This window comes from Ranitomeya imitator, chromosome 4, assembly GCF_032444005.1.
Source record: "Ranitomeya imitator isolate aRanImi1 chromosome 4, aRanImi1.pri, whole genome shotgun sequence".
In the NCBI taxonomy this organism is placed as follows: Eukaryota; Metazoa; Chordata; class Amphibia; order Anura; family Dendrobatidae; genus Ranitomeya; species Ranitomeya imitator.
This window is the reverse complement of record NC_091285.1, coordinates 703,017,744-703,045,479: the sequence shown is the minus strand read 5'-3', so window position 1 is coordinate 703,045,479 and position 27,736 is coordinate 703,017,744. Positions and strand designations below refer to the sequence as shown.

At 43.5% G+C, this 27,736-nt stretch overlaps 1 protein-coding gene across 1 annotated transcript; it reads right to left on the bottom strand.

The window, feature by feature from the left end:
• On the bottom strand, positions 1 to 27,472 carry LOC138674801 (olfactory receptor 6F1-like). The gene is made up of 3 exons (XM_069762618.1): positions 27,314 to 27,472; positions 6,480 to 7,370; positions 1 to 108 (listed from the first exon to the last, which is right to left on the bottom strand). Exons 1-3 carry the CDS (start codon positions 27,470 to 27,472, stop codon positions 79 to 81), a joined length of 1,080 nt encoding a protein of 359 aa, XP_069618719.1. The 3' UTR covers positions 1 to 78.
• Between the last annotated feature and the right edge of the window lie 264 nt (positions 27,473 to 27,736).

The following is a 27,736-nucleotide window of genomic DNA, read 5'->3' as shown; positions in this document are numbered from 1 at the left end:
GTATATTTGTGTACAAAGACACAACATCACAGCTCAGCCAGACATAATTCTTTCTCCAAGTCCAGTTAGAAAGTATTTTTAACACCTCTCTTGAGTCTTTGATATAACCTGGCATTTTCGTGACTATAGGTTGCAGCAGTGAGTCAACCCACTCACACAGGTGTTCCGTCACGGATCCGATCCCGGATATGATGGGACGCATTGCTGGAAATCCATCACCCTTATGCATCTTAGGCAACCCATACATGATGGGTAATTTGTGGGATTGTACAAACAGATAGTCAGCTTGCTTTTTATTAATAACTGACAAATTTAGACCTTCCTCAATAATTTCTGCAATTTCTTCATTAAATTCTTTCGTTGGATTTCTTCCCAGTTTTTCATATATAGTTGTGTCTGACAATAGTTCACACATTTTATTTTTGTAGTCATTCTCATTCATCACAACGATGGTACCACCCTTATCACTTCTTTTAATTGTGATGTTTTTTAGTTGTTTCAATTCTTCCAATGCTTTCCATTGTTGCTGAGTTAAATTTCTCCGATTTTGTTTGTAATTCCAATCCTCCTGTAAATTTTTTAGATCTTTTTCAACCAATTCTTGGAACCTATCCATGCATTCAGCCCTTGTTTGGATGGGATAAAAATAGGGATTTTTAGTTTTAAATTTCTCCGAAGTGTTCAACAATCCTTCCGATAGATCCCCATGTTGTTCTCTCGATAATTTCAGCAGACAATTCAGGGTGACCTGTTCTTTAAAATCCAAATTCTCAAATTCGTTATTTTCCGATACCACATCATGTGTGAGAATTGGTGTCTCTTCCGAAAAAAAATGCTTTTTAATGGTAAGATCTCTCACAAATTTATTTATGTCTAAAATTGTCATAAAGAGATTGAAATTAGTCTCTGGTACAAAATTAAGCCCAAGCGCCAATACGTCCAATTGCTCCTGCGTTAGAATATGGGATGACAAGTTGACCACACTACTCTTTACTACTTGTTGTGCTTCTTTCTGTGTCGTGTCATTATTCCTGAATGGCTTTTTGTGCTTCCTCCCGCCTCATCTTTTCCGTTTTTTGCCGTTTTTCCATGCTTCTTCTTATTAGTTTGTTTGAAGCTCACCTTAGACGTATCTGATGTGCTGGCATTTGTATCAGAGGATTCGGGTTCGGTAGAGGAAAAAACCACCTGAGGCCTGTTGGTAAATTTGCGTCGAGTCTGGCTTTTTTTCAAAATTGATTTGGGTGACTTATATGTATTTTCCCAATGTCCCCATTCATACACACAATCGGTAGAGTAATCATTGAGATCTCTCTCAAATTTACGCCTCTTTCTACTCATTATTTCATCTTCAAGAGTGCGTACATTTTCTTGCATTTGTTTTACCGACTGCTCATAATGCGGCAATGATTTATATTCATCCAAAGTAATTTTAATTTTCTCTACATTTCTTTGCGTTTCTTCCAATTTTGCTTCTTCATTTTTTATAATTAGTCTCATTAAATTCAGGGAACAATTAGTAAGGATTTGGTTCCATTCCCTTTTAAATTCATCTGAATAGAGGGTTGTGGAGATTTTTTTAATCCTTAAGCCTCTTGGAACCATCTCCTTCGCCACACAGTTTTGGAGAGTGGTGTGATTCCACCATAATTTTGTTTCGCTTTTCATAAGTCTCTCAGCTTCATTTAGACATGTGGTGAAATCACAATTCCCCAGCAAGTCCACTCCTGTGTCTCTGAACACCTGCGCCACTTTAGCTAATCTATCCTGGGATTGCATAGTGGTAAATGCAGGAAACGAAATACAATGAACTATAGCAATACACTTAAAGTCCGCCTCTATTAAAACTGTAGAAATGTGGTTAGGAGACCTCGGCACAGTCAAATAGCGGCATTTAAGTACCGCTTCCAGCCGGGCGGCCGGAAATGACGTCATCGCCGACCCCCGTCACATGATCGGGGGTCGGCGACGCGTCTGGATGGTAACCATAGAGGTCCTTGAGACCTTTATGGTTACAGATTGCCCGTCGCTGTGAGCGCCACCCTGTGGTCGGCGCTCACAGCACACCTGCATTTCTGCTACATAGCAGCGATCAGCAGATCGCTGCTATGTAGCAGAGGCGATCGAGTTGTGCCTGCTTTTAGCCTCCCATGGAGGCTATTGAAGCATGGAAAAAGTTAAAAAAAAGTTAAAAAAATGTGAAAAAAATAAAAAAAATATAAAAGTTTAAATCACCGCCCTTTCGCCCCAATCAAAATAAATCAATAAAAAAAATCAAATCTACACATATTTGGTATCGCCGTGCTCAGAATCGCCCAATCTATCAAATGAAAAAAAGCATTAACCTGATCGCTAAACGGCGTAGCGAGAAAAAAATTTGAAACGCCAGAATTACGTTTTTTAGGTCGCCGCGACATTGCATTAAAATGCAATAACGGGCGATCAAAAGAACGTATCTGCACCAAAATGCTATCATTAATAACGTCATCTCGGCAAGCAAAAAATAAGCCCTCAACCGACCCCAGATCATGAAAAATGGAGACGCTACGAGTATCAGAAAATGGCGCAATTGTTTTTTTTTTTTTTTTTTAGCAAAGTTTGGAATTTTTTTTCACCACTTAGATAAAAAATAACTGAGTCATGTTAGGTGTCTATGAACTCGTACTGACCTGGAGAATCATAATTGCAGGTCAGTTTTAGCATTTAGTTAACCTAGCAAAAAAGCCAAACAAAAAACAAGTGTGGGATTGCACTTTTTTTGCAATTTCACCGCACTTGGAATTTTTTTTCCCGTTTTCTAGTACACGACATGCTAAAACCAATGATGTCGTTCAAAAGTACAACTCGTCCCGCAAAAAATAAGCCCTAAAATGGCCAAATTGACAGAAAAATAAAAAAGTTATGGCTCTGGGAAGAAGGGGAGTGAAAAATGAACACGGAAAAACTAAAAATCCCAAGGTCATGAAGGGGTTAAAGATCACAGATTGAAGACCCAGTGGCGATGATTATCATTGTCATCACTACCCGGTGCCTGTGAACAGAATCGGGGAACATGGACTACTTCGACCTGAGAAAGTGTGTATTTATTTTATTTCTGTCATTTTATGTCTTCAAGGTATCCTTTTTGGACTACTTCCGATTACTTTGATTACTTTAGACCTGCATGGGATTTTTTTAAACAAATTAGTGAAAAGGGGATAATGTGAGGAAATTTTCATTCAAATAAATGTGTGTGTGTGTGTGTTTTTACTTTTTATTACTGGGTTAGAAATGGGGGTGTATGATAGACGCCTCTTCATTACTAACCCCAGGGGTTGATGGAAGCTGTTATTTTTCACAAATCGTGGCTGAAAAGGAACCCCAACTACTATTACCCCTACTGCACCAAGGCAATCGGGAAAAGCCAGGCAAAGTGCCAGAATTGGCACATCTAATGTGATGAGCCAATCCTGGGGTGGCTACGGGCTTGTATTTTTAGGCCGAGAAAGACCCAATAACCAGGGACCATCCTTAATATAAGCCTGCAGCTGTCTGCTTTACCTTAACCGGTTATAAAAATAAGGGTGACCCCACATCAGTTGCAAAATGTTGTATTTATTTATTAGATTAAAAACACCTGCATTAACGCACTTACAACAATTTGCTTTTTTAACTGAGGATTTACCAAATCTAATGCAAGTACACACGTGGTAAAAATTGTTGGTACCCTTTGTTTAATGACAGAAAACCCCACAATGGTCACAAAAATAACTTGAATCTGATGAAAGTAATAATAAATAAAAGATCTGTGAAAATGAACAAATGAAAGTCAGACATTGCTTTTCAACCATGCTTCTGCAGAATTAAAAAAAAATAAAACTCATATGCCTTTATGCCTGCTCTAATCTAAGCTCTCCCTCCTACATCAACTCTGCCGAGCATCCCATCATCGGGTCTTATATATGATCCAATGACGCGATGTGGAAAGCCAATCACAGTAATGCCAGAAGACAACATGGCTGCAGCCTTACTATGTATGGCAGGCAATCCCTGTATGTTATTTGGCTGCCTAACAGCTGTGAAATATGAGGGACGGAACTCAAACATGGCACTCGAGCATCCACGATACTTGATCAAGTAACAAGCGTTTACGAGCACCCAAATGGTTGATCGAGTATCACTAATGCACTTGTAAAAATGAAAAACCCCTCCAAGTATAATGCTAAAAAATAATACCTAAAGGAGGAGTTGTTTCTATTGTTATGGCATCGCTCCAAAGAGAAAATCAACAAATTAAATGATAAGGGATAATGGGGTGCCAGTGTGGCACCACAGGGTCCTGGTCGTCACAGTGTATTGCTTTCCTTTCGGGTAGAGTGATACTGCATTTGAAGGCAAAGAAGGATAACTGCATCCAGGTATCACAAACATGCAACACATTTCACACACCAGACCACCAGGGGGAGCTTTTGCTCCTATTTATTAGGTAACTCCCCATATATATATAACTGGTAGTCTGTAGGGAGAGTTAGCTAGTTCCAGACGGGAGTCCTGGTAGAACGTTCCAGACCTGAGTCTGAGGTGGACAGATGTTGTGAATTCTGTTATCGAACTCCCTCCTGTGGTCATGAATGGTACTTCGGCGAGTTCTGTCCATGGACTCCCTCTGGTGGCTGTGAGTGAAGCTGCTGCTTCTGAGGTTCCTTCCACAGGTGACGTAGTTTATTCTTTGGCTGGCTGCTCTATTTAACTCCACTCAGATCGTTACTCCATGCCAGCTGTCAATGTTCTTGTACTGGTTCAGTTCGCTCTTGGATCTTTCTGGTGACCCGTCTACTCCAGCAGAAGCTAAGTCCCTGCTAGTTAATTATTTGCTCATTGTTTCCTTGTCCAGCTTGCTATCATGATTTTGCCTTGCTAGCTGGAAGCTCTGGGATGCAGAGTGGCACCTCCGCACCGTGAGTCGGTGCGGAGGTCTTTTTGCACACTCTGCGTGGTCTTTTGTAGTTTTTTGTGCTGACCACAAAGTTACCTTTCCTATCCTCAGTCTGTTTAGTAAGTCTGGCCTCCCTTTGCTGAAACCTGTTTCATTTCTGTGTTTGTGACTTTCATCTTAACTCACAGTCAATATATGTGGGGGGCTGCCTTTTCCTTTGGGGAATTTCTCTGAGGCAAGGTAGGCTTTATTTTCTATCTCTAGGGCTAGTTAGCTCTTAGGCTGTGATGAGGCGTCTAGGCAGAGTTAGGTACGCTCCACGGCTATTTCTAGTTGTGTGATAGGATTAGGGGTTGCGGTCAGCAGAGCTCCCACTTCCCAGAGCTTGTCCTGTGTGAGTTTAACCATCAGGTCGTTCCGGGTGCTCCTAACCACCAGGTCCATAACAGACAGAGGGTCCACGGAGCTGTGCATGCCCTCAGAGCTGCAGCTCCCAGAAAGATACATTCAGAAGTCAGAACTGTATTGCAGTGAGCGTGAAGGAAAGCAAAGCAAAGGAGAGGATACCAGAAGGGGACCAGCCCTGCACAGGCTGCCTCCTTCTGAGGCGCAGAAGCCCAGTAGTTTGAACACCAAGGGAGTAAGGACCTTTATACTTTGCTCCAGAGACCGGCAGGACAGCTAATTGCAGGTTACTTGTGCGCACCTATACTCAGGAGGCTCGGTGGCACCCTTCAGAGGCCGGGGCATGATAGAGTCCCTATAAACAGCCTCAAGCCACCAGTCATATGGGTTTGTCCTATCCTATATGGGGGACAGAGAGAGCGAAACACCACATCTGTGAGACCCTTATGTGAAGCCATAGGCAGTAGGGACTACACCACTACAGCACAAAGCAAGGCTGTTGATTTCTACCTGGATACAGGGACTCTAGATTTGCCTCCAAACCGGCCGGACCCTGCCTGCCCTGTGATGTGGTGCCCTGGACTGTGGATGCTGAAGTCTTCAGTAAAGGTAAAGATACTGCAACCTTGTGTCCTCGTTCTTCTCTGCGCCTCTCTCCATCCACCATCTACACACCCGGAAGCCCTGGGGATACCCTTCACCTGTGGGAAGGTATACCATCTAGCTGCCATAACATCACCCCAGCGGACTCCTTAAAGCAGCGTCGGTAACCCTGACCAAATACCACAGGTGGTGTCACGAACACAAACTTTATCCTTTTAAAGACCTTTCCCTTTTACACAGATGTCCCAGGGCCACGGACCAGGTCAGCTACCGTGACATCTCCCTGTGAACCGCAGGACTGGTACTGAGTACCCCACGGCCTCTTGGGGGGCGATCCACAAGCAAACTACCATGGACAAGTTGGCGGTTCAGTACAATAAAATTGCACCTGTCTAAAATGCAGAGCTCGGTTCAGTTTGTTCCATAGTCCTACAGTTCGATGCCATTTGTTAATTCATTGTCAATGTAGATAGTAGATAAAAGTCAGCTGCAAATTTATACGTTGGTCATGGATTTTACGTCAAGTGACAAATTTATGGATTATGTTACATGCTGCTTCCTTAATATCTTTATTTCTGAAACTATATATTATAGGGTTAATCATAGGGGTAAATACAGTATACAGCAAGGATAGGACTTTAGTGATGGTCATTGTTTGCTTCTTTGTTGGGACAACATAGACACTGAATATGGTCCAGTAGAATATGGAGACCACAGTGAGGTGGGAGCTGCAGGTGGAGAAGGCTTTCTGTCTGCTAGTATTGGATGGGATTCTTAGAATAACAAGAACAATATTAGTATAAGAAAAGATTATGATTGAGGTTGGCATAAAGATGGCGGGTACGCTTAGTACAAAGCTCTCTATTTGTACCATGAAAGTGTCGGAACAGGCAATTTCTAGCAAAGCAAGAATATCACAGAAAAAATGGTCAATGATATTTGATCCACAAAATGAAAGAATAGATATTGAAATCGTGTCAAGTAATGAAATAGCAAAGCCAAGTAACCAAGAAATAATTGTTAATTTCACACAATATGCACTTGTCATAATAGAGGTGTACCGAAGAGGGTTACAAATGGCCACATATCTGTCGTAGGACATCACTGTGAGAAGAAAACATTCAGATGCTTCCATAGCACCGAAACAACAAAACTGAGTGATGCAACCAGCAAAAGAAATGGTAGCCCCTTCATTTAGTAGAACGTGAAGCATGTTGGGGACAATATTTGTGGTCACCAAGATGTCACTGATGGACAGTTGTGAGATGAAGAAGTACATTGGAGTGTGGAGGTTCTTGCTGGTGGACACCAGGGTGATGATCAGGAGATTCCCACATATTGTCCCACAGTAAATCACCAGGAGAAGACAGAACAAGGAGATTCTGAAGCATTGACTACCTTGGAAGCCTAAGAGAAAAAATTCTTTGACCACAGTCAAGTATTTCTCCTAGAATAAAAAGAAAATGATCAGCAATAAGATTTCATCAACTAGAAACAATTTATAATTAAGGCAGCACTTAGTATTTTACAATTTTTGCATGACTTCTTTACAATAGCTACACACAAAAAAATGTATTAATCTTTTGACAGCCATAAACGTTGCAGTTTTTATCCTATGTGATGAGTTCTTTTTTTTCATGAAAATTCAAGAAAAACTAATCTGATGAGATTCCAATTTTGCATATTGCGCAAATTTTGTTGGAGAAAATCAGTTTGCATCATATCATGCAATTCAAGTCTTTCTTAATAATGTGTCACCACACGTCACAATGTCACAACATTACAACGTGCTCCCCCCGTAAGGTGCTGACGAGGCTTTGAACAATGTGTGTCATAATGTCATGATCCAGGATGAATAAATAATGATTTTTTTTTCTGTGCTGCCAAGAGGTCTAATAATGAGAGAAGAATGTTCTGAAGAAGTAAGTGAACTCCACAATGCGTTGGAAATGTAACTGATCTTGAATTTCTCCTGGTTCATCCATGATGTCCGCCTCTCCTTATTGGACTTTTTAGCAATGAAGAAATAAACCCTTTTCCTTGTTTATTTCTTCTGGGCCATTTTGCAGGTCTGTAACAGCCAACACCAATCGCTATCATGTTGTTGTGGTCACACAACTTTTCGAGGTGAGCAAATTCCCTTCTACTGATTTCTTTTGCTATTGGGATAAAACCCTATTGCGCTATTGCTTTTTCCAAATGAGGTCATCATGTCACAACGCATATCACAACATCTGGGCACTACTCAATTGCAGGAGCCATGAACCAAGGGAAGATTGTCAAAAGAAATGGGAGGAGACACAGATTACCAGAGCGAGGGCTGTCTTGGCAGGACAGATAATGCTGTGAAGGTTTTTTTTTAACCATTTTGCTTACCATAAGATAATTTAGGAAGACAAGCAAAAGATGTTTCAGTAAGAAATGGTTAATTGTTAGGAATTAGTGTATGTACCTGGATTAAGGAGCAATTGATGTTGGATTCATGTGCAGAACACATTGACCAAATGATACTTGGACCGGATAACGTCTGTCCTACGGACACCCCTAATATAAGATGTCCATGCCGGAGACAGCACTATTCAATTATTACAAAATATACACAACTGCAAAATATGGTGGAGCCGGACTTCATCACAGGGAAAAAAAATTCAATTCACGGTAAGTTTTTTCTCCTTCTTTTAAGAACCAAAACTTGTTTTGTTTGTTTTTCCATTAACGAGGTCAAATGAATGAGCAGGAGGAGTTTTAGTTTTCAGTGACATCATTCCCTTCACTAGATGATATACTAAAAATGATGAAAAATAAAGTCCAAGCGGAATTAAATGAATGTACAGCAATCCCTCTATAATTTGTTTGGTTTGGACTACAGAGTTCATATCGAGGTAAAACTTATGTCTTCAGTGGATATCAAACTTGTGCTTGTTAATTCAAACTTTTTTATTTTTTTTTAAATATTTTTAAAAACATGCCTCATTATTTTCTGTCCATCCAGGGGACGTGAACATGCGATTGTATGACTGCTTGCATTATAGTCTCAAATATATTTTGCATTGCGCTATTGAACATAAATGTACAAGGGAACAAAATATGCAAATTGCCTCTTCTGAGAAAAAGAGGACTTAAACTCTACAGCGCCACCTGTTGGAAGTAGCGATCCTACAAGTCACAATTAACTCTTTAACGAGTCGTGCAATATGACTTAGAAAAAAAGGGAACAAAAGACACCAGAAATGTTCTATGCATCAAAATTGTCAATAATTAGTGGTGTCAGTATGGAAAGAGAATGGGGAAACCACTCAGATCAGCAAGAGAAACCAGAGGGAAAGGGAAGCCGAGGCGTGGTCAGATGGATGGACAATAAAGAATTGGATGTAAATAAAATGCCTTTATTAACTAATACAAGGTGGCAAAGAAGGCACTCACAATCGGTAAAAATATATATTTATGAAAATACTCAGGAAGGTAAAAACACAGCCGCAGGTATTAGAGACAAGTGGATGTATCAATAAAGTGCAATGTGATAGCCGCAAAAAAAAAAAATATATATATATACACTGTAAATATATATATATATATATATATATATATATATAACAAAGGGTAAACAATTGAGCAATGCTGCTACAGGTGAAAGTAAAGGGAAGCATATATTGATACACATAAGTTGTCAAAAAGAACAACTGTAAAACCACAGAGACTGGAGAAGTTATTAAATGGACATACAGTTAGTTATGAGCGATTATACTCGTTGCTCGGGTGGTCTCCGAGTATTTATGAGCGCTCGGAGATTTCGTTTTTGTTGATGCAGATGCATGATTTGTGGCTGCTAGACAGCTTCAATACATGTGGGGATTCCCTAGCTACTAGGCAACCCCCACATGTACTCAGGTCATAAATCATGCAGCTGCGTCAACAAAAACTAAATCTCCGAGCAGTCACAAATACTCAGATCACCAGAGCGAGCTCGGGAAAGCCCAAGCAATGACTATTCTTGCTCATCACTACATGCAGTAATTACTAACCAATTTTTGGAGCCATTTTTTTTTGTTAGGAAGTTATAAGGGCTAAAAGTTGACCAAAGATTTCTCATTTCTACAACACCATTTTTTTTAAATGACCACATCACATTTGAAGTCACTTTGAGGGATCTATATGATAAAAGATACCCAAAAGTGACACCATTTTAAAAACTGAACCTTTCAAGGTCCGCAAAACGACGTTCAAGAAGTTTATTAACCCTTCAGGTGCTTCACAGGAATTTTTGAAATGTGGAGAAAAAAATAACTTTTTTACAAAAAATGTACTTCTGATCCAAATTGTTTTTTATTTTGGCAAGGGAAACAAGAAAAAATTGACCACAACATTTGTCGTGTAAATTCTCCTGTGCATGATAATACCCCATATGAGGTAGAAAATGACTGTTTGGGCGCATGGCAGAGCTCGGAAAGGAAAGGAGCGCCATTTGACTTTCTGAATGCAAAATTTGTTGGAACAATTGGTGGACGCCATGTCGTATTTGCAGAGCCTCTGATGTGCCTAAACAGTGAAAAACCCTTGCATATAACCACATTTTCGAAACTAGACCCCTCAAGGAACTGATCTAGATGTGTGGTGAGCACATTGAACCCTCAGGTGCTTCACAGAAGTTTAGAATGTTGAGTAATAGAAATAAAAAAATACAATTTTCCCTACAAAGATGTATTTAGCACAAAATATTGCATTTTCATAAAGGGTAGCAGGAGAAATTGCACCATACAATTTGCTGTGCAATTTCTCCTGAGTACACGGATACCCCATATTTGGGGGAATATTACTTTTGAGGCACAGTTCAAAGCTCAGAAAGGAAGAGGCGCCATATTGGAGTTCAGATATTGCTGGAATGGTTTAATGGTGCCATGTCATATTGGCAAAGCCCCTGAGGTGCCAGAACAACAGAAACCCCCTATATGTGAACTGATTTTATTAACTGCACTCCCCAATGAATTCATCTAGGGGTGCAGTGATCATATTGACACCACATGTGCCTCACAGAGTTTTATACCACTGAGCAATGAAAAAAGAATAAATTACATTTTTACCACTAAAATGTTGTTGTAGCCCCAAGCTTTTAATTTTTCTAAGGTTTAATAGGATTTATTTTTACAACAAACTGAGGTACATTTTTTCCTGAGTGCAGCAATACCCCACATGTAACTGGGAAATATTTTTCAGGCACAGTACAAAGCTCAGAAGTCAAGGAGCGCCCAATTTTACTGTTATGGTTTGCAGGTGCCATGACCCACTGGGAGAGCTGTTATGGACCTGGTGGTTAGGAGCACCCGGAACGACCTGATGGTTAAACTCACAAAGGACAAGCTCTGGGAAGTGGGAGCTCTGCTGACCGCAACCCCTAATCCTATCACACAACTAAAAATAGCCATGGAGCGTACCTAACTCAGCCTAGACGCTTCTTCACAGCCTAAGAGCTAATTAGCCCTAGAGACAGAAAATAAAGCCTACCTTGCCTCAGAGAAATTCCCCAAAGGAAAAGGCAGCCCCCCACATATATTGACTGTGAGTAGAGATGAAAGTCACAAACACAGAAATGAAACAGGTTTCAGCAAAGGGAGGCCAGACTTACTAAACAGACTGAGGATAGGAAAAGTATCTTTGCGATCAGCACAAAAACTACAAAAAGACCACGCAGAGTGTGCAAAAAGACCTCCGCACCGACTCACGGTGCGGAGGTGCCACTATGCATCCCAGAGCTACCAGCTAGCGAGACAAAATCATGATAGCAAGCTGGACAAGGAAACAATGAACAAATAATTAACTAGCAGGGACTTAGCTTCTGCTGGAGTAGACAAGTAACCAGAAAGATCCAAGAGCGAACTGAACCAGTACAAGAACATTGACAGCTGGCATGGAGTAACGATCTGAGTGGAGTTAAATAGAGCAGCCAGCCAAAGAATAAACTACGTCACCTGTGGAAGGAACCTCAGAAGCAGCAGCTCCACTCACAGCCACCAGAGGGAGTCCATGGACAGAACTCGCCGAAGTACCATTCATGACCACAGGAGGGAGTTCGATAACAGAATTCACAACAGTACCCCCCCCCCTTGAGGAGGGGTCACCGAACCCTCACCAGAGCCCCCAGGCCGATCAGGATGAGCCAAATGAAAGGCACGAACTAGATCGGCAGCATGAACATCAGAGGCAAAAACCCAGGAATTATCTACCTGACAATAACCCTTCCACTTGACCAGATACTGGAGTTTCCGTCTCGAAATACGAGAATCCAAAATCTTCTCCACCACATACTCCAACTCCCCCTCGACCAACACCGGGGCAGGAGGATCAACGGAGGGACCCATAGGCGCCACGTATCTCCGCAATAACGACCTATGGAACACATTATGGATGGCAAAAGAAACTGGAAGGGCCAAACGAAATGACACAGGATTGAGAACTTCAGAAATCTTATACGGACCAATGAAATGAGGCTTAAACTTAGGAGAGGAAAACTTCATAGGAACATAACGAGACGACAACCAAACCAAATCCCCAACACGAAGTCGGGGACCAACACAGCGCCGGCGGTTAGCGAAACGTTGAGCCTTCTCCTGGGACAATGTCAAATTGTCCACCACATGAGTCCAAATCTGCTGCAACCTGTCCACCACAGTATCCACACCAGGACAGTCCGAAGGCTCAACCTGCCCTGAAGAGAAATGAGGATGGAAACCAGAATTACAGAAAAAAGGCGAAACCAAAGTAGCCGAGCTGGCCCGATTATTAAGGGCGAACTCAGCCAAAGGCAAGAAGGACACCTTTCTTGGTCAAATCAGTCAACGGTTTAGCAACACTAGAAAAATTAGCGATGAAGCGACGGTAAAAATTAGCAAAGCCCAGGAACTTCTGCAGGCTCTTCACAGATGTCGGCTGAGTCCAATCATAAATGGCCTGTACTTTAACAGGGTCCATCTCGATAGTAGAAGGGAAAAAATGAAACCCAAAAATAAAACCTTCTGAACTCCAAAGAGACATTTTGACCCCTTCACAAACAAGGAATTCGCACGAAGGATCTGGAACACCATTCTGACCTGCTTCACATGAGACTCCCAATCATCCGAAAAGACCAAAATATCATCCAAATATACAATCAGGAATCTATCCAGGTACTCTCGGAAGATGTCATGCATAAAGGACTGAAACACAGTTGGAGCATTAGAAAGCCCGAATGGCATAACCAGGTACTCAAAATGGCCCTCGGGCGTATTAAATGCTGTTTTCCATTCATCGCCCTGTTTAATTCGCACAAGATTATAGGCCCCTCGAAGATCTATCTTGGTGAACCAACTAGCCCCCTTAATCCGAGCAAACAAATCAGACAGCAGCGGCAAAGGGTACGGAAGTTTGACTGTGATCTTATTAAGAAGGCGGTAATCAATACAAGGTCTCAAAGAACCATCCATCTTGGCCACAAAAAAGAACCCTGCTCCCAACGGTGATGACGACGGGCAAATATGACCTTTCTCCAAGGATTCCTTTATATAACTCCGCATAGCGGCGTGCTCTGGCACAGATAAATTAAACAGTCGGCCCTTAGGAAACTTACTACCAGGAATCAAATTAATAGCACAATCACAATCCCTATGAGGAGGTAGGGCACTGGATTTGGGCTCATCAAATACATCCCGGTAGTCTGACAAAAACTCAGGGACTTCAGAAGGAGTGGAAGGCAAAATTGACAGCAATGGAACATCACCATGTACCGCCTGACAACCCCAGCCGGACACAGACATAGATTTCCAATCCAATACTGGATTATGGACTTGTAGCCATGGCAACCCCAAAACGACCACATCATGCAGATTATGCAACACCAAAAAGCGAATATCCTCCTGATGTGCAGGAGCCATGCACATGGTCAATTGAGTCCAGTACTGAGGCTTATTCTTGGCCAAAGGCGTAGCATCAATTCCTCTCAATGGAATAGGATACTGCAAGGGCTCCAAGAAAAAACCACAGCGCCTGGCAAACTCCAAGTCCATCAAATTCAGGGCAGCGCCTGAATCCACAAATGCCATAACAGAATAGGACGACAAAGAGCAAATCAGAGTAACGGACAAAAGAAATTTTGACTGTACCGTACCAATGGTGGCAGACCTAGCGAACCGCTTAGTGCGCTTAGGACAATCGGAGATCGCATGAGTGGAATCACCACAGTAAAAACACAGTCCATTCCGACGTCTGTGTTCTTGCCGTTCAGCTCTGGTCAAAGTCCTATCACATTGCATAGGCTCAGGCCTATGCTCAGAGAATACCGCCAAATGGTGCACAGCTTTGCGCTCACGCAAGCGCCGATCGATCTGAATGGCCAAGGACATAGAATCATTCAGACCAGCAGGCGTGGGAAATCCCACCATGACATCCTTAAGGGCTTCCGAAAGACCCATTCTGAAAATTGCCGCCAGGGCACACTCATTCCATTGAGTAAGCACAGACCACTTTCTAAACTTCTGACAATACACCTCCGCTTCATCCTGACCCTGACACATAGTCAGCAAGATTTTCTCTGCCTGATCCACTGAATTAGGTTCATCATAAAGCAATCCAAGCGCCAGAAAAAACGCATCTACATCACGCAATGCAGGATCTCCTGGCGCAAGGGAAAATGCCCAGTCTTGAGGGTCACCACGCAACAAAGAAATAATGATTTTTACTTGTTGAACGGGGTCACCAGAGGAGCGGGGTTTCAAAGCTAGAAACAGTTTACAATTATTTTTGAAATTCAGGAACTTAGATCTATCCCCAGAAAACAAATCGGAATTGGAATTCTAGGCTCTAACATCGGATTCTGAACCACAAAATCTTGAATGTTTTGTACCCTTGCAGTGAGATGATCCACACAAGAGGAAAGACCTTGAATGTCCATATCTACACCTGTGTCCTGAACCACCCAGAGGTTAAGGGGAAAAGAAAGACAAAACACACTGCAGAGAAAAAAAATGGTCTCAGAACTTCTCTTATCCCTCTATTGAGATGCATTAATACTTTGGGCCAGCTGTACTGTTATGGACCTGGTGGTTAGGAGCACCCGGAACGACCTGATGGTTAAACTCACACAGGACAAGCTCTGGGAAGTGGGAGCTCTGCTGACCGCAACCCCTAATCCTATCACACAACTAAAAATAGCCGTGGAGCGTACCTAACTCGGCCTAGACGCCTCTTCACAGCCTAAGAGCTAACTAGCCCTAGAGACAGAAAATAAAGCCTACCTTGCCTCAGAGAAATTCCCCAAAGGAAAAGGCAGCCCCCCACATACATTGACTGTGAGTAGAGATGAAAGTCAGAAACACAGAAATGAAACAGGTTTCAGAAAAGGGAGGCCAGACTTACTAAACAGACTGAGGATAGGAAAGGTATCTTTGTGATCAGCACAAAAACTACAAAAAGACCACGCAGAGTGTGCAAAAAGACCTCCGCACCGACTCACGGTGCGGAGTGTTGTGAATTCTGTGGCAGAGCTCCCTCCTGTGGTCACAAGTGGTACTGCGGCTTCTGAGTTTCCTTCCTCAGGTGATGTGGTGAAGTCGTTAGGTGCTGCTCTATTTAACTCCACCTTGTGCTTTGCTCCTGGCCTCCAGTCGATGTTCTAGTATTGGTCTTGCTTCCTCCTGGATCGTTCCTGTGGCCTGTCTGCTCAGCATAAGCTAAGTTCTGCTTGTGTTTATTTTGTTGCTATATTTTCTGTCCAGCTTGCTTTTTGGGTTTTGCTTGCTTGCTGGAAGCTCTGAGACGCAGAGGGGGCACCACCGTACCGTTAGTCAGTGCGGAGGGTCTTTTTGCCCCTCTGCGTGGTTGTTTGCAGGTTTTTGTGTTGACCGCAAAGCTATCTTTCCTATCCTCGATCTATTCAGTAAGTCGGGCCTCACTTTGCTAAATCTATTTCATCTCTGTGTTTGTATTTTCATCTTACTCACAGTCATTATATGTGGGGGGCTGCCTTTTTCTTTGGGGAATTTCTCTGAGGCAAGGTAGGCTTATTTTTCTACCTTCAGGGCTAGCTAGTTTCTCAGGCTGTGCCCGAGGCGCCTAGGTCTGGTCAGGAGCGCTCCACGGCTACCTTTAGTGTGGTATGATAGGATTAGGGATTGCGGTCAGCAGAGTTTCCACGTCTCAGAGCTCGTCCTATGTTTTGTGGGTTTTGTCAGGTCACTTGTGTGCTCTGAACTTCAAGGTCCATTGTGGTTCTGAATTACCTAATCGTAACAGTACTGGAGGCCCAAAGTACTAATGCTTCTCAATAGAGGGAAAAAAGAAGTTCTGAGACCATTTTTTTTTCTTTGCACTGTGTTTTGCCTTTTTTTCCCCTAGACATTTGGGTAGTTCAGGACACAGGTGTAGTGATGGACATTAAAGTTCTGTCTTCATGTGTGGATCATCTCACTACAAGAGTACAAAATATTCAAGACTTTGTGGTTCAGAATTCTATGTTAGAACCAATAATTCCTATTCCTGATTTGTTTTCTGGAGATAGAGCAAAATTTCTGAGTTTTAAAAATAATTGTAAACTGTTTCTGGCTTTGAAACCTCGCTCCTCTGGTGACCCAGTTCAACAAGTTAAGATCATTATTTCTTTATTACGTGGCGACCCTCAAGACTGGGCATTTTCCCTTGCGCCAGGAGATCCTGCATTAAGTAACATTGATGCGTTTTTACTGGCGCTCGGATTGCTGTACGATGAACCTAATTCGGTGGATCAGGCAGAGAAAAATTTGCTGGCTCTGTGTCAGGGTCAGGATGAGATAGAGATTTATTGTCAGAAGTTTAGAAAGTGGTCCGTGCTCACTCAATGGAATGAAGGAGCGCTGGCAGCTATCTTCAGAAAGGGTCTCTCTGAAGCCCTTAAGGATGTCATGGTGGGATTTCCCATGCCTGCTGGTCTGAATGAGTCTATGTCTTTAGCCATTCAGATCGGTCGACGCTTGCGTGAGCGTAAATCTGTGCACCATTTGGCGGTATTATCCGAGCATAAACCTGAGCCTATGCAGTGTGATAGGACTTTGACCAGAGTTGAACGGCAAGAACACAGACGTCAGAATGGGCTGTGTTTCTACTGTGGTGATTCCACTCATGCTATCTCCGATTGTCCTAAGCGCACTAAGCGGTTCGCTAGGTCTGCCACCATTGGTACGTTACAGTCAAAATTTCTTTTGTCCGTTACTTTGATCTGCTCTTTGTCATCTTATTCTGTCATGGCATTTGTGGATTCAGGCGCTGCCCTGAATTTGATGGACTTGGAGTATGCTAGGCGTTGTGGGTTTTTCTTGGAGCCCTTGCAGTGTCCTATACCATTGAGAGGAATTGATGCTACGCCTTTGGCCAAGAATAAGCCTCAGTACTGGACCCAGCTGACCATGTGCATGGCTCCTGCACATCAGGAGGATATTCGCTTTCTGGTGTTGCATAATCTGCATGATGTGGTCGTGTTGGGGTTGCCATGGCTACAAGTCCATAACCCAGTATTAGATTGGAAATCAATGTCTGTGTCCAGCTGGGGTGGTCAGGGGGTACATGGTGATGTCCCATTTCTGTCTATTTCGTCATCCACCCCTTCTGAGGTCCCAAAGTTCTTGTCTGATTACCGGGATGTATTTGATGAGCCCAAGTCCAATGCCCTACCTCCGCATAGGGATTGTGATTGTGCTATCGATTTGATTCCTGGTAGTAAGTTTCCTAAAGGTCGACTGTTTAATTTATCTGTACCTGAGTACGCCGCTATGCGGAGTTACGTGAAGGAGTCCTTGGAGAAGGGTCATATTCGCCCGTCATCGTCGCCATTGGGAGCGGGGTTCTTTTTTGTGGCCAAGAAGGATGGTTCACTGAGACCTTGTATAGATTACCGCCTTCTTAATAAAATCAAGGTCAAATTTCAGTACCCCTTGCCGCTGCTATCTGATTTGTTTGCTCGGATCAAGGGGGCTAGTTGGTTCACCAAGATAGATCTTCGTGGTGCGTATAATCTTGTGCGTATTAAGCGGGGCGATGAATGGAAAACTGCATTTAATACGCCCGAGGGCCATTTTGAGTACCTAGTTATGCCTTTCGGACTTGCCAATGCTCCATCGGTGTTTCAGTCCTTTATGCATGACATCTTCCGAGAGTACCTGGATAAATTCCTGATTGTATACTTGGATGATATTTTGGTCTTCTCGGATGATTGGGAGTCTCATGTGAAGCAGGTCAGAATGGTGTTCCAGGTCCTGCGTGCTAATTCTTTGTTTGTGAAGGGATCGAAGTGTCTCTTTGGTGTTCAGAAGGTTTCATTTTTGGGGTTCATTTTTTCCCCTTCTACTATCGAGATGGACCCTGTTAAGGTCCAGGCGATCTATGATTGGACTCAGCCGACATCTCTGAAGAGTCTGCAAAAGTTCCTGGGCTTTGCTAATTTTTATCGTCGCTTCATCTGTAATTTTTCTAGTATTGCTAAACCATTGACCGATTTGACCAAGAAGGGTGCTGATGTGGTCAATTGGTCTTCTGCTGCTGTGGAAGCTTTTCAAGAGTTAAAGTGTCGTTTTTCTTCTGCCCCTGTGTTGTGTCAACCAGATGTTTCGCTTCCGTTCCAGGTCGAGGTTGATGCTTCTGAAATTGGAGCGGGGGCTGTTTTGTCGCAGAGAAGTACTGATTGCTCGGTGATGAAACCATGCGCCTTCTTTTCCAGGAAGTTTTCGCCTGCTGAGCGAAATTATGATGTTGGCAATCGAGAGTTGCTGGCCATGAAGTGGGCATTTGAGGAGTGGCGTCATTGGCTTGAAGGAGCTAAGCATCGCGTGGTGGTCCTGACTGATCACAAGAACTTGACTTATCTCGAGTCTGCCAAACGGTTGAATCCTAGACAGGCTCGTTGTTCGCTGTTTTTCTCCCGTTTTGACTTTGTGGTTTCGTACCTTCCGGGCTCTAAAAATGTGAAGGCGGATGCCCTGTCTAGGAGTTTTGTGCCCGACTCTCCGGGTTTGTCTGAGCCGGCGGGTATTCTCAAAGAGGGAGTAATTTTGTCTGCCATCTCCCCTGATTTGCGGCGGGTGCTGCAAAAATTTCAGGCTAATAAACCTGATCGTTGCCCAGCGGAGAAACTGTTTGTCCCTGATAGGTGGACGAATAAAGTTATCTCTGAGGTTCATTGTTCGGTGTTGGCTGGTCATCCTGGAATCTTTGGTACCAGAGATTTAGTGGCTAGATCCTTTTGGTGGCCGTCTCTGTCGCGGGATGTGCGTTCTTTTGTGCAGTCCTGTGGGATTTGTGCTCGGGCTAAGCCCTGCTGTTCTCGTGCCAGTGGGTTGCTTTTGCCCTTGCCGGTCCCGAAGAGGCCTTGGACACATATCTCTATGGATTTTATTTCGGATCTCCCCGTCTCTCAAAAAATGTCGGTCATTTGGGTGGTTTGTGATCACTTCTCTAAGATGATCCATTTGGTACCCTTGTCTAAATTACCTTCCTCCTCTGATTTGGTGCCATTGTTCTTCCAGCAATGTGGTTCGTTTACATGGCATTCCAGAGAACATCGTTTCTGACACAGGTTCCCAGTTTGTTTCGAGGTTTTGGTGAGCTTTTTGTGCTAGGATGGGCATTGATTTGTCTTTTTCCTCGGCTTTCCATCCTCAGACTAATGGCCAGACCGAACGAACCAATCAGACCTTGGAAACATATCTGAGATGCTTTGTTTCTGCTGATCAGGATGATTGTGTGTCCTTTTTGCCGTTGGCTGAGTTCGCCCTTAATAATCGGGCCAGCTCGGCTACCTTGGTTTCGCCGTTTTTCTGCAACTCTGGGTTCCATCCTCGTTTCTCTTCAGGGTAGGTTGAGTCTTCAGACTGTCCTGGTGTGGATACGGTGGTGGACAGGTTACAGCAGATTTGGACTCATGTAGTGGACAATTTGACCTTGTCCCAGGAGAAGGCTCAACGTTTTGCTAATCGCAGACGCTGTGTGGGTCCCCGACTTCGTGTTGGGGATTTGGTTTGGTTGTCATCTCGTCATATTCCTATGAAGGTTTCCTCTCCTAAGTTTAAGCCTCGTTTCATTGGTCCATATAGGATTTCTGAGGTTCTTAATCCTGTGTCTTTTCGTTTGACCCTTCCAGATTCTTTTTCCATCCATAACGTATTCCATAGGTCATTGTTGCGGAGATACGTGGCACCTATGGTTCCATCTGTTGACCCTCCTGCCCCGGTTTTGGTGGAGGGGGAGTTGGAGTATATTGTGGAGAAGATTTTGGATTCTCGTGTTTCGAGACGGAAACTCCAGTATCTGGTTAAGTGGAAGGGTTATGGTCAGGAAGATAATTCCTGGGTCTTTGCCTCTGATGTCCATGCTGCCGATCTGGTTCGTGCCTTTCATGTGGCTCATCCTGGTCGGCCTGGGGGCTCTGGTGAGGGTTCGGTGACCCCTCCTCAAGGGGGGGGTACTGTTGTGAATTCTGTGGCAGAGCTCCCTCCTGTGGCCACAAGTGGTACTGCGGCTTCTGAGTTTCCTTCCTCGGGTGATGTAGTGAAGTCGTTAGGTGCTGCTCTATTTAACTCCACCTTGTGCTTTGCTCCTGGCCTCCAGTCAATGTTCTAGTATTGGTCTTGCTTCCTCCTGGATCGTTCCTGTGGCCTGTCTGCTCAGCATAAGCTAAGTTCTACTTGTGTTTATTTTGTTGCTATATTTTCTGTCCAGCTTGCTTTTTGGGTTTTGCTTGCTTGCTGGAAGCTCTGAGACGCAGAGGGGGCACCTCCGTACCGTTAGTCGGTGCGGAGGGTTGTTTGCAGGTTTTTGTGTTGACCGCAAAGCTATCTTTCCTATCCTCGATCTATTCAGTAAGTCGGGCCTCACTTTGCTAAATCTATTTCATCTCTGTGTTTGTATTTTCATCTTACTCACAGTCATTATATGTGGGGGGCTGCCTTTTCCTTTGGGGAATTTCTCTGAGGCAAGGTAGGCTTATTTTTCTACCTTCAGGGCTAGCTAGTTTCTCAGGCTGTGCCCGAGGTGCCTAGGTCTGGTCAGGAGCGCTCCACGGCTACCTTTAATGTGGTATGATAGGATTAGGGATTGCGGTCAGCAGAGTTTCCACGTCTCAGAGCTCGTCCTATGTTTTGTGGGTTTTGTCAGGTCACTTGTGTGCTCTGAACTTCAAGGTCCATTGTGGTTCTGAATTACCTAATCGTAACAGCGGAGGTGCCACTCTGCATCCCAGAGCTTCCAGCTAGCGAGACAAAATCATGATAGCAAGCTGGACAAGGAAACAATGAACAAATAATTAACTAGCAGGGACTTAGCTTCTGCTGGAGTAGACAGGTCACCAGAAAGATCCAAGAGCGAACTGAACCAGTACAAGAACATTGACAGCTGGCATGGAGTAATGATCTGAGTGGAGTTAAATAGAGCAGCCAGCCAAAGAATAAACTACATCACCTGTGGAAGGAACCTCAGAAGCAGCAGCTCCACTCACAGCCACCAGAGGGAGTCCATGGACAGAACTCGCCGAAGTACCATTCATGACCACAGGAGGGAGTTCGATAACAGAATTCACAACAGAGAGCCCAAGAGGTGCCAGAACAGCCGAATCCCCCATAAGCGACCCCATTTTAAAAATTACACCTCTCAATGAATTTATCTAGTTGTGTAGTGACTATATTGACATCATGGTTGTGTCACAGAATTTTATACCATTGGGCAGTAAAGACAAAATAACTGCATTTTTAACACCAAAATTTTGTTTTAGCCAAAGATTTTACATTTTCAAACAAGAAGTGGGTAAAAATGGCAACACAATTTTTCCCAGAATTTCTACTGAATATGGCAATACCCCATATGTGGCTGTACAGTACTGCTTAGCCATAGAGAGAGACTCGGGAGGAACGGAGCGCTATTTGCCTCCTGGACCACAGATTTTCCTAAAATACATTGCGGACTCCACATACAGAGCCCCTAATTTCTAGAAGAGCAGATTTTTTTTAACTACAGATGTAGTCATAATTTTGACTCTTTGGGTATTTTCCAGAAACGAGTAGAAATTTATGTTGCCAAGTGAAAATTGCAAACTGCCTTTGTAGTAACCAGTACGCTGTAGTGAACAGTATGCTGTAGTGACCAGTATGTTGCAGTCACCAGTACATTTCAGTCACCAGTACGTTTTGCCCAACCTGTGCTTCTGGAGGCATGCACCCATAAGTTAGGAGGGCTCTCATCACTTCAGAAATGCCAAACGTGAACGCAGTATGTGGTTTAGGTAAACTATGGGGCTCAGAAGGGAGGGGGCATTTGAATTGGGGAGTGCAGAGTTTGCTGAATTTCTTTTGACAGATAAGGAGACATTTCACTTTTTCAGAGCCTTTATGCTACCAGTAATGTGGAAGCCCCCTATATTTCCATTAACATATGACAGAAGTGGGTGAGGATTTGATTTTTTGTGGATTGAGTTGAAGCTTTTATTGGGAACATTATACATAATGTTTGGAGTCACATTTATCCGGCGCTCGACCCTGAGCACTTACTTTGGGGTCCCCATCGAAATCTCTGAGTGACATGATTCAGATGAAACCTCCGAGAGATCCATTCACTTTAATGATTCAGAAAATTTATTCTGGACTCCGTTTGCCCTATGTTCAGAGGTGTCCTTCTTTTTCAAAATTGCACAAAACTGTGGCCGACGGCACTTTTATGCAATCCTAAAAAGACGTACACCGCTGGTTCACAGGTCAGACAGCGTCCACAGTGACTCCATCTGCCTCATTATAGTGAATATACTGCAGGGAGTTCCATCTGATTTATGTATTTCAGAGATTTAAACGGAAACCCCGGTGCAAGCGCTCAACACAGTGCACAGGATAAATGTGCACTGAGCCTTACTGCGATCTTTGGGAGGCAGAATGAAAAAATCAACAGCATGTGTAGAATTGGTTTTATTTATTTTTATGTCGTCCCTTGTGTGGTATAAGTGAATAGGCATCTTCATTCTTCAAGTTGGTACGATTACGGTGATACCAGATTTATATTGGTTGTTCATGTTTGGCAGCTGTCACACACTATGTTAGGGCTGGCGGAATGCACCAAATAATATAAAGGTAGTAGCATGTTACGTTCGCAGCTCGGGGTCCACCATGCAGAGATGTTACCTGCTGCCCGGTAATGTCAGACGCTTTATGGTGGTATAATAGATAAACACACATCACCTGGTGTGTACAAAGGCAGACTCTGTTGCCATAGCCTGTTAAAGCTCACAGAGCTCGGCAAGGTGAGCGTTAATGTATAGTCACAGGACTCTGCCCCAAGGACACAGGGTTAGAGTCCCTCTAGATCCACTAACACTCAGGGTCACAACTGCGGTGCCAGGGAGAGACTACACTAAAAGATTTAGCACACAAAGTGCACACAGCGCCTTTCTGGCGGATGCCACTAACCACCCTGACCAGGGCCTGGAAAGCGCATCAATTGCGCACGGCGCCGCACTGGCGGTCGCTGCTTAATTGACGCAGTATGCTTGCGCCTAGTGCTGGATGGCACAATCTGGTGCTAGTTAGCTCAAACACCCAACTGCATGCAACAACGCTAGGGAGGGGGATGATTTAGGAGCTTTCACCAGATTTCAAACACACATCCACACACACATTTTCAGTTTATATACTAGCACATGGCCGGGCGGCCATGCAAACCTTTTATAGTTGCAGCCTTCCGGGATCTTCGCAGTGGTCCAATCAGAGCCGCAACAGGATCTAAGCATGTGACCTCCGACCTCCTATGAGTGGTCTTCCCACGGGCATGCTCAGTAGACAAAAAGCAGGACTTAGCTGCTGGAGCATCTGCTTGCCACTGAATAATGCTGGTTACAATAGCTGGACTTGGGACAGCAGCAGTAACCAGACACACTGCATCAGCTTGAGCAAGACGCTGGGACCGACGTCTCTGCTGAGCAGACTCCTCTGTGACTGTGGAGGAATGGAAGACCGCAGAGGACATGGTTTGAGATTCCCCCTGTGCAGAGACGGGAACTCGAGACCTAACATACTATAAGACATTTTTTATTGCGAAAACTAGTTTTTGCATCACCATATTTTGAGAGCTATAATTTTTGCAAGACGAGTTGAAGTATTTATTAGCACCATTTTCAGGCACATTACGTTTTTTATCGCGTTTTATTCCGATTTTTAAGAGGCAGAATGAACAAAAACCAGCGGTTCAGGAACTTTTTTTTTTTGGGGGGGGGGGTATGCTGTTCCGTGTGTGGTGAAACAGATAAAGTTTTTTCTGTTTTGGGGTTTTTATACAATAAAAACTATTTTATAGAAAAAATAATTATTTTTGCATCACTTTATTCTGAAAGCTAGTACTTTTTTATTTTTCTGCTGATGGAGCTTGTTTTTTGCTGGACAAGATGATGTTTTCAGCTGTACCATGTTTATTTATATCTGTATATATGGTGATAAAGCATTTTTTGCCTTGTTTTTTTATGGTGTTTACTAAAGGGGTTAACTATTGGGACAATTTTAAAGACAAACTTGCTCATCATGCCCTGACACGATTAACAAGTTTTCTGTGTCTGGTTACCCAGATGTCGTCATGATGTCATTGGGTCACCATGGCAACGATTGGGACCCTGCGGGGTCTCCGATCCAAAGGCAGAGAGGCTGTCAGTCCTCTGCCAGCTCCGGGAATGCTGTGATCTCATTCGATCGCAGCATTTTGGGTTTAAAGTGCCGGGAGGCAGTCTGTGACTGCTCCTAGCACTTAGAACCAGGTGACAACTGTCAGAATCAGCTGACACCTAGTGTCCATTGCCCTCACATCCCCTTGTGTGTGGGTGATTGTGCAGATGTAATAATATATCCCTGTCACGGTTCCACGCGTCAGGGTGTCTGGAATGCAGTTACTGATAGCTCAGCCGTCCAATCTGGCATAGGGATGTGATTAAGCTGTCAGTACTTTGATTGACAGCTTGTCCATCCAATCCAGTGCAGGGGTGTGCTGATTGACAGCATGACTATTGAATCTGAGATGGTGAGGAGTCGGCTGTCTCCAGGTGTTCGCTGTTTCATGTAATTGCCATGCTTCTTAACTGAGTTGTGTCACCCAGAACTCTACCAGAGGTACATTCAGCTTGTGAGGTTTGTGCTTTCATGGGCTTTGAGCTCTGTATGCTTGATCTGTTGCCTGACCTTGGACTTTGTTCTGACCATCTGCCTGTTTAACCCCTTAATCTTTGATCTGTTTTCCTCCCAGCACTCTGACCTCGGGACGTTATCTGACTACGCTTTTGTCTCTTCTTTCTGTTCATGATGTACCATCCTGGCTTCTCACCTTGGACTCCTTTACCACTCTGACTCATGGCTTGGCCATGAGAAGTGACTAGTGTCTGATACATTTTTCTTTTTTGCCAGTATGGAACTTATTCACACACTTTGTGACCTGGTGGCAAATTTAATGCTGGTGACTCAGGATCTGGTGAAGGATCCTGAGTCATCCAGGGTCTGGAGTCATCCCAATATCAGTTGCAGGGTCAGATAAACAACTTGATGAAGACCCCCCAAAGACCCTACTGCCGGCAGTGGCTGTGACGTCAGTACCCTCTGATGTACAGTTGGTCTCCCATGAACCTGTGATATCCCTCCCTTATACATTTTCAGGGGAAAAAGACCAGTTTAGAGTATTTGGGGAGTGCTGTAAGCTATTTTTTACCCTGCGCCTCCTGGTCGTCAGGGGAGGAGTTCCAGCGGGTGCGAATAATCATGTCCCTACTTTGACGGAGTCCTCACACCTGGAAAATGTCATTGTTCCCACCAGCCCCAGAACGGTTTACTGTTGATGCCTTTTTTGACAGTTTAGGTCTGATATATGATGAACCCGACAGAATCCAGGTAGCTGAGGCTAAGATCATGAACATGGCACAGGGGGGTCGCACAGCTGAGCACTACAATACTGAGTTTCTGCAGTGGTCCACCAAAGTTCTATGGAACGATACTGCTATTAGGTTTCAGTTCCAAAGAGGCCTTTCCAAGACACTCAAAGATGCTCTGGTCCTCCATGATGCCCCTTGTTCTCTGATGGAGGCCATAACTCAGGCAATATGAATAGATTGCGGAATCTGTGAGTGAAATTGTGAACAGCAGACTGCAGGTTATACTTCCCCGGAGCAGGTCCATTTACCCGAGGTTAGAGTTGCCAGTCATCGTGTTGTGGATTGAAGACGGAGACAAGATCTCAACTCTGTCTATACTCTGGCCTCTCTGGACATTTTCATAAGAATTGTCTAACTCGTCCTCAAGCTATCAAACCATCAGGAGAACATCTGAGTCTGGGTAATGGCTGAGGAGGTCACCGAGACTCCCAGGTACCTTTTACTTCCTCTGATAAATGCAATGATTTCCTCTGAGAACTAGGTGTTATCAACACTGGTGTTTATTGACTGTGCGTCTGCTGCTAACGTTATTGATTCAGGACTGGTTCTGAATTTAGGGTTAGGGACAGTTAGTTTAGAAAGATCCATTCAAATCATTGCCCTTGACAAGATACTGTTAGTTCACAATTTGGTCAAGAAAGCAATGGTGGATTACACTCTCCAGGTGGGAGCACTCCACTCCACTGAATCCATCTCCTGTTTTGTGTTGGATAATTTACCTGCTGGATTGGTACTGGGGATTCTATGGTTGCAGATTCACCATCCAGTTATTGATTGGTGTCAGAAGGAGATTGTGAAATGGAGCCCCAATTGTTACAAGAAATGTCTGAAAAATGTACAAATATGCTACGCTAGTCTTGAGGTATTCTGGGGTACCTGAAGGACTTTGATGATGTGTTCTCAGAAACAGAGATACTACCTCTCCATTGTCCCTATAATTTTGATATTGATCTTATTCCTAGCGCCAAGTTGACAAAAGCTTGCATTTACAATTTGTCGGGGCCTGAATGGACCACCATGAAAGAATATGTTAACAAAAGTTTACTGAAGAGTAATATCCATCCTTCCTCCTCCCCTATAACTGCTGAATTTTTCTTTGTTAAAAAGAAAGATGGGGGTCTCCGTCCTTGCCTTGATTTCCGAGAGTGAAATAAGATCACGGTTAAAAATGCTTATCCACTTCCAATCATCCCTGACATATATAATCAGCTTCTGGAGGCCAGGATGTTTTCTAAACATGATCTTAGAGGGGCTTACAATTTGATACGCATCCGGAAAGAGTGATGAGTGGAAAAGGTGTTTTTAATGTCTGAGGGTCTGTTTGAAAACCGTGTCATGCCTTTCGAATTATCTAATGCACCTGCTGTGCTTAACAATTTTATGAATTATATTTTCTCTGATTGCACTGGAAGATTTGTTGTAATTTACCTCAATGACGTTCTAATTTTATAGACTTGGAGACTCACCAGGAACATGTCCTGGTTTTGTTTACACAGATAATGGGGCGAGAACTCTCTGTTTGCTAAATTAGAGAAATATGTTTTCTCCTTGCACAAAATATCTTTCTTGGGGATTATCTTGTCAGCAGAAGAGTTTAGGGTGGACCCTGTGAAGGTACAGGCCATAATTGATTGGGTTCAACATCATGATCTAAAGGCTTTGCAGCATTTTCTGGGATTTGCTAACTGTTATAGAAAATGTATCAGGGAGTTTTCACAGATTACTAAACCACTTACTGACCTCAAGATTTGGTCATCAGGTGCTATCAGGGCTTTTGAAAGATTAAGGCAATGTGCACACGTTGCAGATTTTTTGTGTTTTTTCGGTGGTTTTCCGCAGCAAATATGCTTAAAAAATGCTTATATTAAGCATCCTATCATTTTAATGCA

Coding starts and splice junctions, on each gene's coding strand:
- LOC138674801 (XM_069762618.1), bottom strand. CDS start 27,472: ATGGCCTGTACCTTCACAGGGTCCACCCTAAACTCTTCTGCTGACAAG. Junction 7,371..27,313: donor AAAACCAGGACATGTTCCTG/GTGAGTCTCCAA, acceptor TTTTTATTCTAG/GAGAAATACTTGACTGTGGT. Junction 109..6,479: donor GAAATAAAGATATTAAGGAA/GCAGCATGTAAC, acceptor CGAAAATGCCAG/GTTATATCAAAGACTCAAGA.